Here is a 12,500-nt window from a genome sequence, read left to right as displayed (position 1 = left end):
ATCTCTCTTTCTCTGTGAAGGTTGACAGAGCGCTGTTGGTTGACAGCCTGTGAACAGCAGCCCTGACTCTCCCACAGGGAACTGTGTGTTTTACAAGCATGACCCCACAATGCGTGCGTGCGTGCGTGCGTGCGTGCGTGCGTGCGTTCACTGTGAAAATCCAAAATCCTGGAAAGTCCCGCTCTTAAATAGGCGTGTGAGCGAGGCGAACGCAGCAGGCCGGCTGGACGGCTGTGTTGGAGTTATACTGGAGCTATTCCTGGATGTCTGAGAGCTTCAACAAGTTAGAAAAGAAAAAAAAGACTATGGCTAAAATAATTCTGAAAGTGTTTTTTTGTGTGTCTCTGGTGAATTGAATGTGAAGGGCTGATAAGGACAAAGGACAAGATGAAAAAAATAAAAGCTTGTATATAGGCTAAATTAGTACCTCCAAAGGCTCCGCAATTGTTTCATACTTTTTGAAATATTTAACTTACATTTTAGAATGGAAGTCAATGGGGCTCAATCATGTAGATTTTAGCAAAACACCAAAACACATCTGGATTTGTTTTTACGTCACACCATGCTTTGACACACCATTTGAGAAGCGCATAGAATAAAATAATATTCTATGAGCATTCTGTTGGCCCTGGCCACAGATCACCGCCTATGGTAACGGGATGTAATGTGTTATATTATTAGGGCTGACCTCGATTTATTTTATTTTTTTGCCCCAAAAAATTGTATATAAAAATACAATATTTAAGAATATACAAAAATATTGTATTATTCCACTAGGTCTGTGGGGGACATAAACACATTTGAACATTCTGACTGTTCAAATCTCCAATGTGCATGTGGAGTGTGTCTGCCTGTGTGGCAATGTGCCACTGCCTGTGACTTGAATCGCACAGTGCGCTGGCCTGAATCTCAATCTCACCTGCTGTGCTCAATCTGGCTAATGACAAGCCTCTCAGTTGTTAAAAAAAAAGATTTGAACAGTCAGAATGTTCAAATGTGTTTATGTCCCCCACAGACCTAGTGGAATAATACAATATCTTTGTATATTTTTGTAAATATTGTATTTTTATATACAATTTTTTGGGGCAAAAAAAAAAATATATATATTTTTTTTGCTCAGTCGACTATTAGTCGACTAACAGCAAATGTATTCATCTATCAGTCGACTATACAAATCCTTAGTCGGGGACAGCCCTATATATTATATCCCTTGGTGATATACGTTGCCAGATATGTTTCATTCAGCTCCTTTTTCTGGTGCTTTGTTAATCCCCTTTTCTCCCCAATTTGATTGCTCCCCACGCACACATTATGAGCCTCCATCCTACTACTATCCTACTTGTTTGTTTGAAGGCTGGAACCCATGGACTCAAAGCCATGGATTCCAGTTCTTTCATCGAGTGTTCATTTAACTCCCGAATTGTAAAATTAGACCTGCAAGGGTCTCTCCCTCTCTCCGTCTATCTCTCCTCTGTAGTCTCTCCCCTCCCTCCGTGGCAGCAGCAGGTCTTAACCCATTCTGACCTGAGATCAGATTCATACGAAGGTTTCCACTGGACACACACTGGTCTGATGAACCCATTCTGACCTGAGATCAGATTCTAAAAATGTCAGTCGTTCTTCGATTTTTCAAAAAATAGCAGACCTACAAGCTCGTATCGCGCCACTCGGTGGCGCGATATGAGCTTGTAGATCTGCTATTTTTCAATAGCTAAAGCATAACATGATGCCAACACCAAAATGGGTGCCCCGTCAGAATGGGTTAAGGTGCGGTGTTGAGTTGCAGCATGTTAAATCCAGGGGGATTGTCAGTTTTACACCGTGGGGATTAGAGCCTGCTTTTAACACTGAAACGTGGAGATTTGGAGCTCAATGTGCGGCTAAAGCCGTCCACCTCCGCACTGACAATGGTGCTCTGTGTAAGTGAGAAACTCTGGTATGCTTGCGAGGCTCACTGCACGTCAGCCCGTACAAACCCTGGATGCACACCATTTAGCAACTGGGTTGAATGTTTGAAGATGACTTTTTTTCTCTTTTCAGAAATTATTGTTTATTAAATTATTAAATTATTAATTATTGTCACATCACAGACTTCCAACTTCATGTATGCTAGATGTAAAGGTGTGAGTCAGGCCTTCGCATCTAGCATACAACATTGATGCATGCTAGATAGTATGAAAGGGTTTGTTTACATCTTGCCCCAATGCATTTCCAATGGAAGTCGCACGGTTTGACACAACATTTTTGTTGTACGGCTTTCGGCTTGTGTTTCGACTGCCCCCCCCCCCCTCCCCCTCATACAACAAAAATGTTGTGTCAAAACCATGTGACTCCCATTGGAAATGAATTGCGAGCTTGCATCAGTCATCAAGTCTCATGCATCAGCTATATACAACAATCTGTTGTGCAGGTGTGAGTGAAGCCTAGAACTCCTCTGCATCTTTTCATCAGGATGTGGTTTCTCTGAAACATTATGTACAGACCCGTTATCATCAACACCTCTTCTGGTAAATAATCACAGATTACTGCAATAACACGTTTGCACATGTACGTACATTCATTCTAAGAGTCTTGTGTGGGTACATGGACACACATGCCTGTACATTCACAAGTGTTTAAAAAAAACACTTCTAGTCAGACTAGAGCAGACAACCGGACGACGCAGATATCGAACAAGGTAAGATAACGTGTAAATATAACATATTTAAGAATATAGCAGCCATACATGTCGTTTCTGTTGGGCACATCGTTTCTCCACAGTTTAACTTTTACAGTATTTTGTTTTAATTAATGCCTTATACTTGATCATTCTACAATCTACAGTGTCACACACAACTTTATCAAAAGTATACATATCTGTAAGCTCAAAACTCGGCAAGAAGCGACATGTTTTGAGCTTGCAGATCTGGCACTTTTGCTAGTTTTTGAGTCCGTTGCTCTCCCCAGGTTGGCAGAGGGAGTGTAGCAAAATAAATGTGCTATATATATGCTACACACAAACGTATACCTTGTCTTGTTTTACTGATATTACAGCCATGTCAGACCTGTCAAAAAAGGTGAGACTGAGAGACGTAGGACAGAGAGGTGACACCGAGGACAGTGGACAGTGGAAGGAGAGAGTGGTGGACATCTACGAGAGCACGGACAACGACGTCTCTGGACCACAGGAGGTCATGGTGGAGAACGCAGCAGGAAGACACACTCTGGGTGAGTTTGACAAAGTGGGGTGGCATAGTTGTGTACTTTTTCTGTTTTGTATACATGTGTCTATGGAGTTGTGTGATTATAATATTCAAATGTCTGCCCTGCGTTTTTTGGGGGTTTCTTCCTGAAAGCTGAAAGCCTTTGAGTCATAAAAAGCCCAATCGAAATACACTGCTTTGCCTTTAATGAAATCAGCCCATATCCCCTTATCATACAACAGCTGTGGGCGCAGCTTCAGTCCAGTGGTCTTCTTAGTCCGACAAACCTACCCCAAACCCAACCGTACGCGGAAGCCACGGGTGAGTCTTAACCGGATGTCCCATTCTGACCTGAGATCAGATTCATACGAGGTTTCCACCGGACACACACTGGTCTGATGAACCCGTTCTGACCTGAGATCAGATTCTAAAAAATGTCAGTCGTTCTTCGATTTTTCAAAAATAGCAGACCTACAAGCTCGTATCGCGCCACTCGGTGGCGCGATATGAGCTTGTAGATCTGCTATTTTTCAATAGCTAAAGCATAACATGATGCCGACACCAAAATGAAGCGCGGTGGAACCCCTTCATGCTGATTGCTGAACATCAAAACTATAGCATCAGTCTAAACAACATCTAACTGAATAAAAAACATCAATCTAAATAACAAAAAAACAGGTGAACAAGTAGCCTGAGCTAATGGTCTATAGAGCGGCGGGTCACGCCCTTATTGGATATCCGATCTGTCAGTCACCCCCGGCCCCTCCTCCTCCCCCCTAGTGCAGCGCTATACGTCACATAATTTGGAGCGACTCCCACTTTTAGACCAGAGCGGCCAATGCGTTCCTCCAGGCTTTCATTTTTTTGCGCCGACGAAAATAAAAAGCCTGGTGCTGAGGCTATAGTGAACAAGTAACCAAACATCAAAATCTGTTGAAAAGGTGATACGAAGGGATACAAGCATAAGAGGTGAGTGTGCCAGGGAGCCATTATAGGCCAGGGTGTTTTAGGGATTGTTTCGAATAACATTCCTGTGGGTATAGCTGATCTAAATTGAGTGGAGAGGGTTGTGGGGTTAGATGATGTATACTTACATTATATTAATGCCATGTCAGACTCGCAAAATAAGTTGAGCCAGAGAGATGGAGAAAGGGGACAGAGAGGTGACACCGAGGACGACAGTGGACAGTTGGAGCTGAGGGGAGAGGAGACAGAGCACATCTACGAGAGCCTGGACGTCATCTGTGGACCACAGCAGGACATGAGGGCCACGGCAGGAAGACACACTCAGGGTGAGTTTCACAAGTTGTGAATCACTGTCAAAGGTGATTTCTTTGTTTTGAGGTGGAAGAGATTTTTATTATACAAAAACAAGACATTGCCTTCTTTCCTAAACAGAAACAATATCAAGTGCCATGGAGTGTCCAACTCCAATTTAGCTATATAGTCTTGTTTTGTTTTTCTCAGTTACTGCACAGTATCTGTACTTGTGTTTCAGGACAGCGCTCTGAAACAGTGAGAAGGACTCGCAGAGCTGTTGCTGTGTGTCTGGGGACACTGTGTCTTATGCTGCTGGCCGTGATCATAGGCCTGCTCGTGCACCGTGAGTATTCCATGTCACAAAAAACTATACCACCGCAGTCATTCAGGGATTCAGAGGAAATCTTTGGTCACTCGAATGGCGCAGTGGTAAAGAAGCGCCTATGGTTGTGGGCCTGATTGCAGGCTTTGTCGAGCATATATACGAACACATTTGGCCCATATGTTCGGGGGAGGGAAGACTGGCGGGGAGCGTGATGTAAGATAACACAGCATCCCCAGTGTAACTGGCTGCACGTATTCCTGTCAGCAGTGTTGGCCGGGAGGAGTACCACAGAAAGCTATGTGTGATTTTTAACCCGCAGCACGGGTGATTTGTAACCTGCAGCTGCACAGGTCGGACTAATTCATTGGCTTAAAGAATACATTGGGGAGAAAAAGAGGGTAAAAAGCAAAACAATAAAAAAATTAACTAACTCTAACTAAATAACTCTACTCTACAGCCATGAAACTTCATTAGATGGTGTCTATATACTTTAGACTGTTCTTCTAAAACCACATATTTTTACTAACCAGGTAATTTGACCCCTATTGATCTACTCTACATGCATGGTGGATGGAAGGAGTTTGAAGACGGCCGTTATTACAGATCTACTGAAAAGAGAACCTGGGAGGAAAGTAGAGAACAATGTCGGAAGGAAGGAGCAGATCTGGTGATCATTAACAGTAAAGACGAACTGGTTAGTGTGTGTGTGTGTGTGTGTGTGTGTGGGGGGGGGGGGGGGGGGGGGGGTGTCTGTGTACAGTATATGCATATGCCCAGGTCTCCATCATCCACATACATACAGTACATACACGATAGTAGTTCTTCTGTATTTATATGTTCAATCATTGTCAAAATGATCAGGAATTCATCAAAGGATTGAACCCTAGCGACGGCCGGTCCTGGATTGGTCTGAGAAAAACAAACGGAAATTGGACGTGGGTGGATGGAGCACCGCTGACAATACAGTGAGACGGAGGTTTTTTAATTGTAATTCTATCAAAGTCACTGTACATGTATAAATATGTGAGTGCAGTGGCGTGCACAGACATTTAGAGGGGCAGGTGCTCAAGTGAAAAAAAGGGCACCGCGTGCAGCGCATTTTCGGACGGGAACCCATTTTGGTGCTTTAGCTATTGAAAAATAGCAGATCTACAAGCTCATAGCGCGCCACCGAGTGGCGCGCTACGAGCTTGTAGGTCTGCTATTTCTCTTTAATCGAAGAACCACTGACATAGAAACATAGCTTTAGATTGTGGGGGGCCTAAATAATATAGTAGAAGCGTTTTTTTTATCAAGATTTGATCAATGTCACCATGTTCCACACTACAAAAAAAAAATAAAAAAAATGTTTTTTTAAGAGCAAAATTGCCAAAAGGGCAGGGGGTGCTCTAGCACCCCCTAGTGTCTATCTGTGCACGCCACTGTGTGAGTGAACCTATGTGGTTGAAATACATTGTATGTCATTTACTCGGCAGGTACTGGGACATTATATGGACCATTGGATGGGAGAGTGGATCGTACCCTGTATGGCCTTTGGACCATACATTATATAACTGTGTTGATTATGGGTACACCGATGGAAAATGGAGAAATTGGTTATGTGATACCAACATCACCTGGATATGTGAGAAGAAGTGATGATTATCTTATAGATTCATTAATGAAACAGCTTTGTGCTGTGCTTTGAAGAAGGTACTAGTAAACTCAAATATTTTATTGAATAAGCTGCAAATTGTGTGCAATCCTTTTAAGTGTTGTATATTGTTGAAAATATTCACACTTGTGAATTGTAAGACCAGTACACTTTAATCCAAATAATTGGCATGTACACTGTAAATCCCTGGAACATGTGACGCGTTTAAACCTAAACACCATGTGTGTAATAATAAAATGCCAAATGTTTATTAATGGTCATAAAATACAGTAGAACACGAGTTCACTCAAACACCTCACCAGAACACCTATAGTGTTCAAATTCTAAACACCTATATGACTGACTTTGATTGTAAAAACTAAACACGTTTATGTGTTTAAAAAGTGTTACAGGCGATTAAACATGTTCTTCTGTTTATAATCTAAACACTGTGACACGTTTAAAAAGTGTTACAAATATGTGTTTAAAACAGTTTATAACCTAAACGCTTGGGTTTAGTGTGTAGAAGTAAATACTTATCTTTACCTTATCTCACTTCCTTCCTAGACTACATGTTGTCTCAGTAAAACAGCCCTCCACCTATCTAACCTCGCGTTTCCTCAGAGAAACTGGAGCGGATGGTAATTTACGTCATGTTGTAGTCTTGTTTTGTAGTCATCAGGCAGGAAACCATGATTCCGTCTTGTGGTTTCCTGCCAGATGACTACAAATCATTGACTACAACATGACGAAAGTTACCATCTACTCCCGACCGGATCATGAACCCGAAATGGAATGCTGCCCAGGCTACGTACCCCCTATCCACAAGGAGGAGCAGTGCTCCAGAGCATTATGGGAATTGTAGTCCAGAAAGGAAGTGAGCCCACAGTGTCTGTGACATCATGGACACTGCAAAAAATCTAAATCTAAAACCACATATTACACACATAAAGACCCCAAGAAAGTGTTCAATCTTCTAAATGTCATTAACATATATTGTCCCTTTAACCAATTCTGAACGGGCACCCATTTTGGTGTCAGCATCATGTTATGCTTTAGCTATTGAAAAATAGCAGATCTACAAGCTCATATCGCGCCACCGAGTGGCGCGATACGAGCTTGTAGGTCTGCTATTTTTGAAAAATCGAAGAGCGACTGACATTTCTAGAATCTGATCTCAGGTCAGAATGGGTTAATCAGACCAGTGTGTGTCCAGTGGAAACCTCGTATGAATCTGATCTCAGGTCAGAATGGGTTAAAGATCCACAAGGCCCCATTTGATTACCGTTTAGCGTGGGGACCACCTGGATCCCCCTCAAGGACCACGTACTGCTCCATGAGGTTGTTTTTAGCACGGGGCTCACCATGCTGCTTAAGGAACATAAATAAACAAGAGGACCCTCTTAGTTTTGATGTCAAAGAAAAGGAGGAAGCCTCACTTCTCATGGTTGATTGCCACAAGGTGGCGATAGATAGAGGGTATAGTTAACTGTGCCATCCAGAATAGTAGGGCAGGTTACAATGTTTTCACATCTGGGTTCCTCGCTCGCAGACCTCCATTGTAAGAAACAGCTTGTGTTAGCAGTAAGTAGCTCACACTGTTTATCTTTCGCCAGAAATGTTAATATGTCGGGAGCGAACCTCGGATGGATGATGATCACCACGACAGCGCTCGTAGTTTCAGAAATAACAGCCAAAGTAGATTCTATACTTGGGAGCCTAAGGAATGCGCACGCAAAAGCTGCAGCGTTCATATTTAACTCTTGAGTAATGTTTCATTTGTTCATTCTCAAGACAGAGCTAGATAAACACTCAGGTTTCACTGTGCAATTCTTCAAAGACTAATAGCCACTGCAGTGCAGGTGGGAAGGGATAGAGTACCGCACGCACACACACACACACACACACACACACACACACACACACACATACACGCACGCATGCACGCACAAGGTTATTTTCACATAAACAAACAGACCTTATACCGTAACAAAGGGTTGCAAAGGTTCATTGTGCGCACACTTCCGGATAACCTCCCCCCCCCACACACACACACACACACACACACCACCCACCCCGGCACACACGGCCCCTTGCAGGCCTCTCCTATTCCAGCTCTGTGTGGTCATGACTATACATAACAGCCACACTGGAGGTCTTGTGTGCACGTGTGTGTGTGTGTGTGTGTGTGTGTGTGTGTGTGTGTGTGTGTGTGTGTGTGCGTGTGCGTGTGCGTGTGTGTGGAGGGGGGGGGGGGGTTTGGTTAGTGACAACTGTGTCACTAGCTGCACCATGACCCCGTGACCCCTGACGGCATGGGAAAGTATGCTGTTCTCAGCTGTCAGTGACTCACTTGCTTGTGCGGCGACTGATGGTTAATTGATGGCTGTGCGGGGATGCGGCGTGTGTGTGTGTGTGTGTGTGTGTGTTATTTCGTAATAATCTCCTCCATTTCCTGAACAGTGTTCAGGGGTTTCATCAAATACCTTGGCTGTGTATAAACCTGGAGTGTTTCCATGACACATGACCTAATAACCAACCTCCATAATGTATTTGTCTGCTCTCTGCCAAATCACTGTTTAACTGCACAGCTCTCTACCAGGAGGCGTGCCATACTGTACCTTCCTCCTCCATCGTCCTGTCGGTCTGTGGCAGCATGGGTGTGTGTGTGTGTGTGTGTGTGTGTGTGCGCGCGTACGTGAGTGCATACTGTATATAGCCTACTGTATGTTTTCTGTTTTGCCTTCTATGCACTTTGTAACTGGCTGTTCTCCTATTGTCTTATGACTGCATTGGCAGTGTTTATGTCCTTTGTACAAGGTAGGACTCCTGTACTTCCGATTATGCGTCATTATTATACGTACCCCTTTAATATGCCTAAACTTTTTATGCACTTTTTACTACGTATTTAGAAAATCATTTGGAAATTGTGTCATCGGATAGTTCAAAAGAGTAACAAAATGGCACAAAGTTTTAGGCAAAGATAGGGCCCTAACGCTCTTAAGAAAAAAGTACAGTGGTCCCCCGTCTCTCCATCTCTTTAAAGGAGCAATTCAGTGATTTGGGTGATTTGGAAAACGCCCCGGTAACAAGATGTGCACATGCACGCACTACAGTGGGGGGGGGACACGCGACAGGCCAACAGCACGCACACCAAGGCCCGCCCCCACTCGATCATGATCGGCGGAAGGCCCCTCTCTATCCTGATTGGATGAAGGCTCGGCCACCTATAGCCAAAACGAAACCCCAGGGCTTAACTGGGGACACGGAGGAACTCCTTATATGGTCAGCACACTCTATAGTATAGGGAGGATTATCACAATAAAACAAAAAAATATTTTGAATTTGAATTAAGTGAAATCACTGGATATACCATTAATAAACAGAAAATAAATTCAAATTAAATTATCTGGGATTGGAGAGCTTCAATTTGATATCGTTCCAGTTCCAATTGTATGCTCTTTTCTTTGTGTCATCACTTTTGGATACAATTGGTATCCTAACCTGTGTAATGTACAGTATTTCCGTTTATTAATGAGCTGGAGGCAGAGAGACTCCAGCTACAAACATTCTATAGCAATCAGAATAGAGCTATTTGACACTTACTTTGACAAAAGAAAATCACTTACTGCACCTTTAATTACAAAAAAAGAAAGCCTTTCAGCTAATTTAATGCCTTTGGCAGAATATTCTGTCATTTCAAATCCAACTGTTGCCTTCTTTTGTCAATTAATATACTTTATCGATATGAAACTGTCTCGCTGAAAATCAACTTTGAACACTGACCCTGTTGCTAGGCAACACCTTTGTTACTCCCACCACAAGGAAACGTGCGTGCGCATTCCTTAGGCTCCCAAGTATAGAATCTACTTTGGCTGTTATTTCTGAAACTACGAGCGCTGTCGTGGTGATCATCATCCATCCGAGGTTCGCTCCCGACATATTAACATTTCTGGCGAAAGATAAACAGTGTGAGCTACTTACTGCTAACACAAGCTGTTTCTTACAATGGAGGTCTGCGAGCGAGGAACCCAGATGTGAAAACATTGTAACCTGCCCTACTATTCTGGATGGCACAGTTAACTATACCCTCTATCTATCGCCACCTTGTGGCAATCAACTTGTTAAAAAGTGCCTGGCAATTCTGTTCTCATATCTACAGCTATCTACACTGTACATGACCGAACAGCAAACAAATAAATAAACAAACAAATAAACAAAAAAATCCACAAAGGTCTCCACCTTTGCAGCCAATTTCCTCTTCCACTCCAAGACCTCCTTTATAAACATCTGATTCCTACGGTGTTGTAGCATCTAACACAACAATGCATCTGTTTGTACAGTATCTACGTTAAGTCCTAAAGGAGATCAGCTGGGCGTAGAAGATTTTAAAAGTAGGCTACAATACGACATTTAAAAGCACAAAAAACTATTTAAAACACAAAAAGGCCCAAGGCTTGCTTCCATTGTGGTCAATTGAACATTCAACACTAAGCAACTGGACAAACAACAGTGCAATTAACAACTATACAAAAAAGCAAATGCCAGATTATAGTTTAAAACAGAACAAACACGTGGAGGCTGCCACTCACACGATACGTAACCCTGGGGGCAGACCAGCCAGCCAGGGAACACATTTAGCTTTGACCAATTTGAACTTAAGTGGAGCCATGCTTTTAGACCAGCTTCTACTATGGCCTCCTATGCAGCCATGTCGGCCTGCCCTGGTGCAGTTACAGTATGTTGGTAGAACTCATCTTCCTCTGTATGACGCTTGCATTGTTTTGCGTAAGCTTAGCGTCACCCCATATACAGGTATGCATGATAGGCGGTCTGGTAACCATGCAGAAGGTCACCGGTTTTGAATTTCAGGCCGCCCGTGTCAACATGTCAAGTGTCCCTGAGCAAGACAATTAACCCCTGCCCCCTCCCCGTTTAACAATCATCATGTCCATCTGAGCCATCAGCTGGGTGAAGCTGACACGGAATCTTCCCTGCAGGATTAAAAGGTCTACAAAAAATCGAATCAAAGGCTCCTAGTGAGTATCACATAGGATTTTCCTGTGCTTTGCTTCCTTTCCCATCTGAATGTCGGGGAGGTTCTGTAAGGGCAGCGGTGTCCTTGTCTTTGCCTTTCTTCTGTTCTATTACCTGGAACTTGTTCTCTGCCATTGTCGTCTTTTTTTGTGGCCTCACTGTACTAAAACATTTGTTCTTTGGGCTATGCTACTGTTGCTGTTGGTATTCATGGCTGCCAGTTCCCACCTGATGTCGTGTGGAAGTCCAGACTGCTCCATACAGTACTGAATAACTGCCAACTTGCATAATGTCTTAAGACTAGGACTCAAGTCTAAGATGTAAAGATCATCGTCTATTGTGTATCCGTGTCCTCCAAAGAGGATGATATGGTCTCCCACCATGCAACAGCACATCCTAGTCCTAACGATACACGGGCCTTTCCCCTTGGGCTCAATCTTCTTCCAGGAGAAGGTCTCCGGGTTGAACCTCCACACATCGTTGAAGAACCGGTTCAAGTTGTCGCCACCAAATATGTACAGCTCTCCATTGTAGGCAAAGGCTGAATGACCCCGGCGACCTTCTGGCAGAAGCTGTGCAGAGGGAGTGCTCAACCAGCAGTTTGTTTCTAGGTCAAACACTCTGATATTGTTGTTGAGGTGGCATTGGCCCCCAAATACAAACATCTTTGTCCCGATGATGGTGGCAGAGTGACATGACGAGGTAGGCGCCGTCGTTCCGCTGCTGTTAATTAAAGCCCAGACCATCGTGGCGGTGTCCAACTTGTAGATGTCATTAGTGTATCCGGTCTTATGTGTGTATCCCCCATAGACATACATAACCTTTCTCGAGACGCAGGCCGAATGGTTGCACCTCGCCACCGGAACCGTCCCGGAGATCTTGGGCGTGTGCCATCTGTGGGTGTTGACGTCGAACGCATAGAGCACGTTGCAGTACTCCCCTCTGTAAGAATACCCCCCCCCCCAGATATAAATGACGTCGTCTATGAGCACGGCGGTGTGGTCCCTGCGCATGGAGGGGACCTCGAGGGGGCATTCGCCTCGTCCGGTCGTCAGCGGGGGCA

At 43.8% G+C, this 12,500-nt stretch overlaps 1 protein-coding gene across 1 annotated transcript in view; it reads right to left on the bottom strand.

Annotated features, from left to right (window-relative positions):
- Positions 1-11,592: 11,592 nt before the first annotated feature.
- Positions 11,593-12,500, bottom strand: part of LOC310868991 (kelch domain-containing protein 3-like) — a gene marked incomplete at both ends in the record, with an annotated part of 1,062 nt that continues 154 nt past the window's right edge. The window contains one exon of the mRNA XM_083779532.1: positions 11,593-12,500. This exon is cut by the window's right edge and continues 154 nt beyond it. Within this exon, the coding sequence (XP_083635658.1) occupies positions 11,593-12,500 (908 nt within the window).

Source organism: Protomyctophum parallelum (assembly GCF_964188405.1).
Source record: "Protomyctophum parallelum genome assembly, chromosome: 1".
NCBI lineage: Eukaryota > Metazoa > Chordata > Actinopteri > Myctophiformes > Myctophidae > Protomyctophum > Protomyctophum parallelum.
This window is presented reverse-complemented; position numbering and strand designations above follow the sequence as displayed.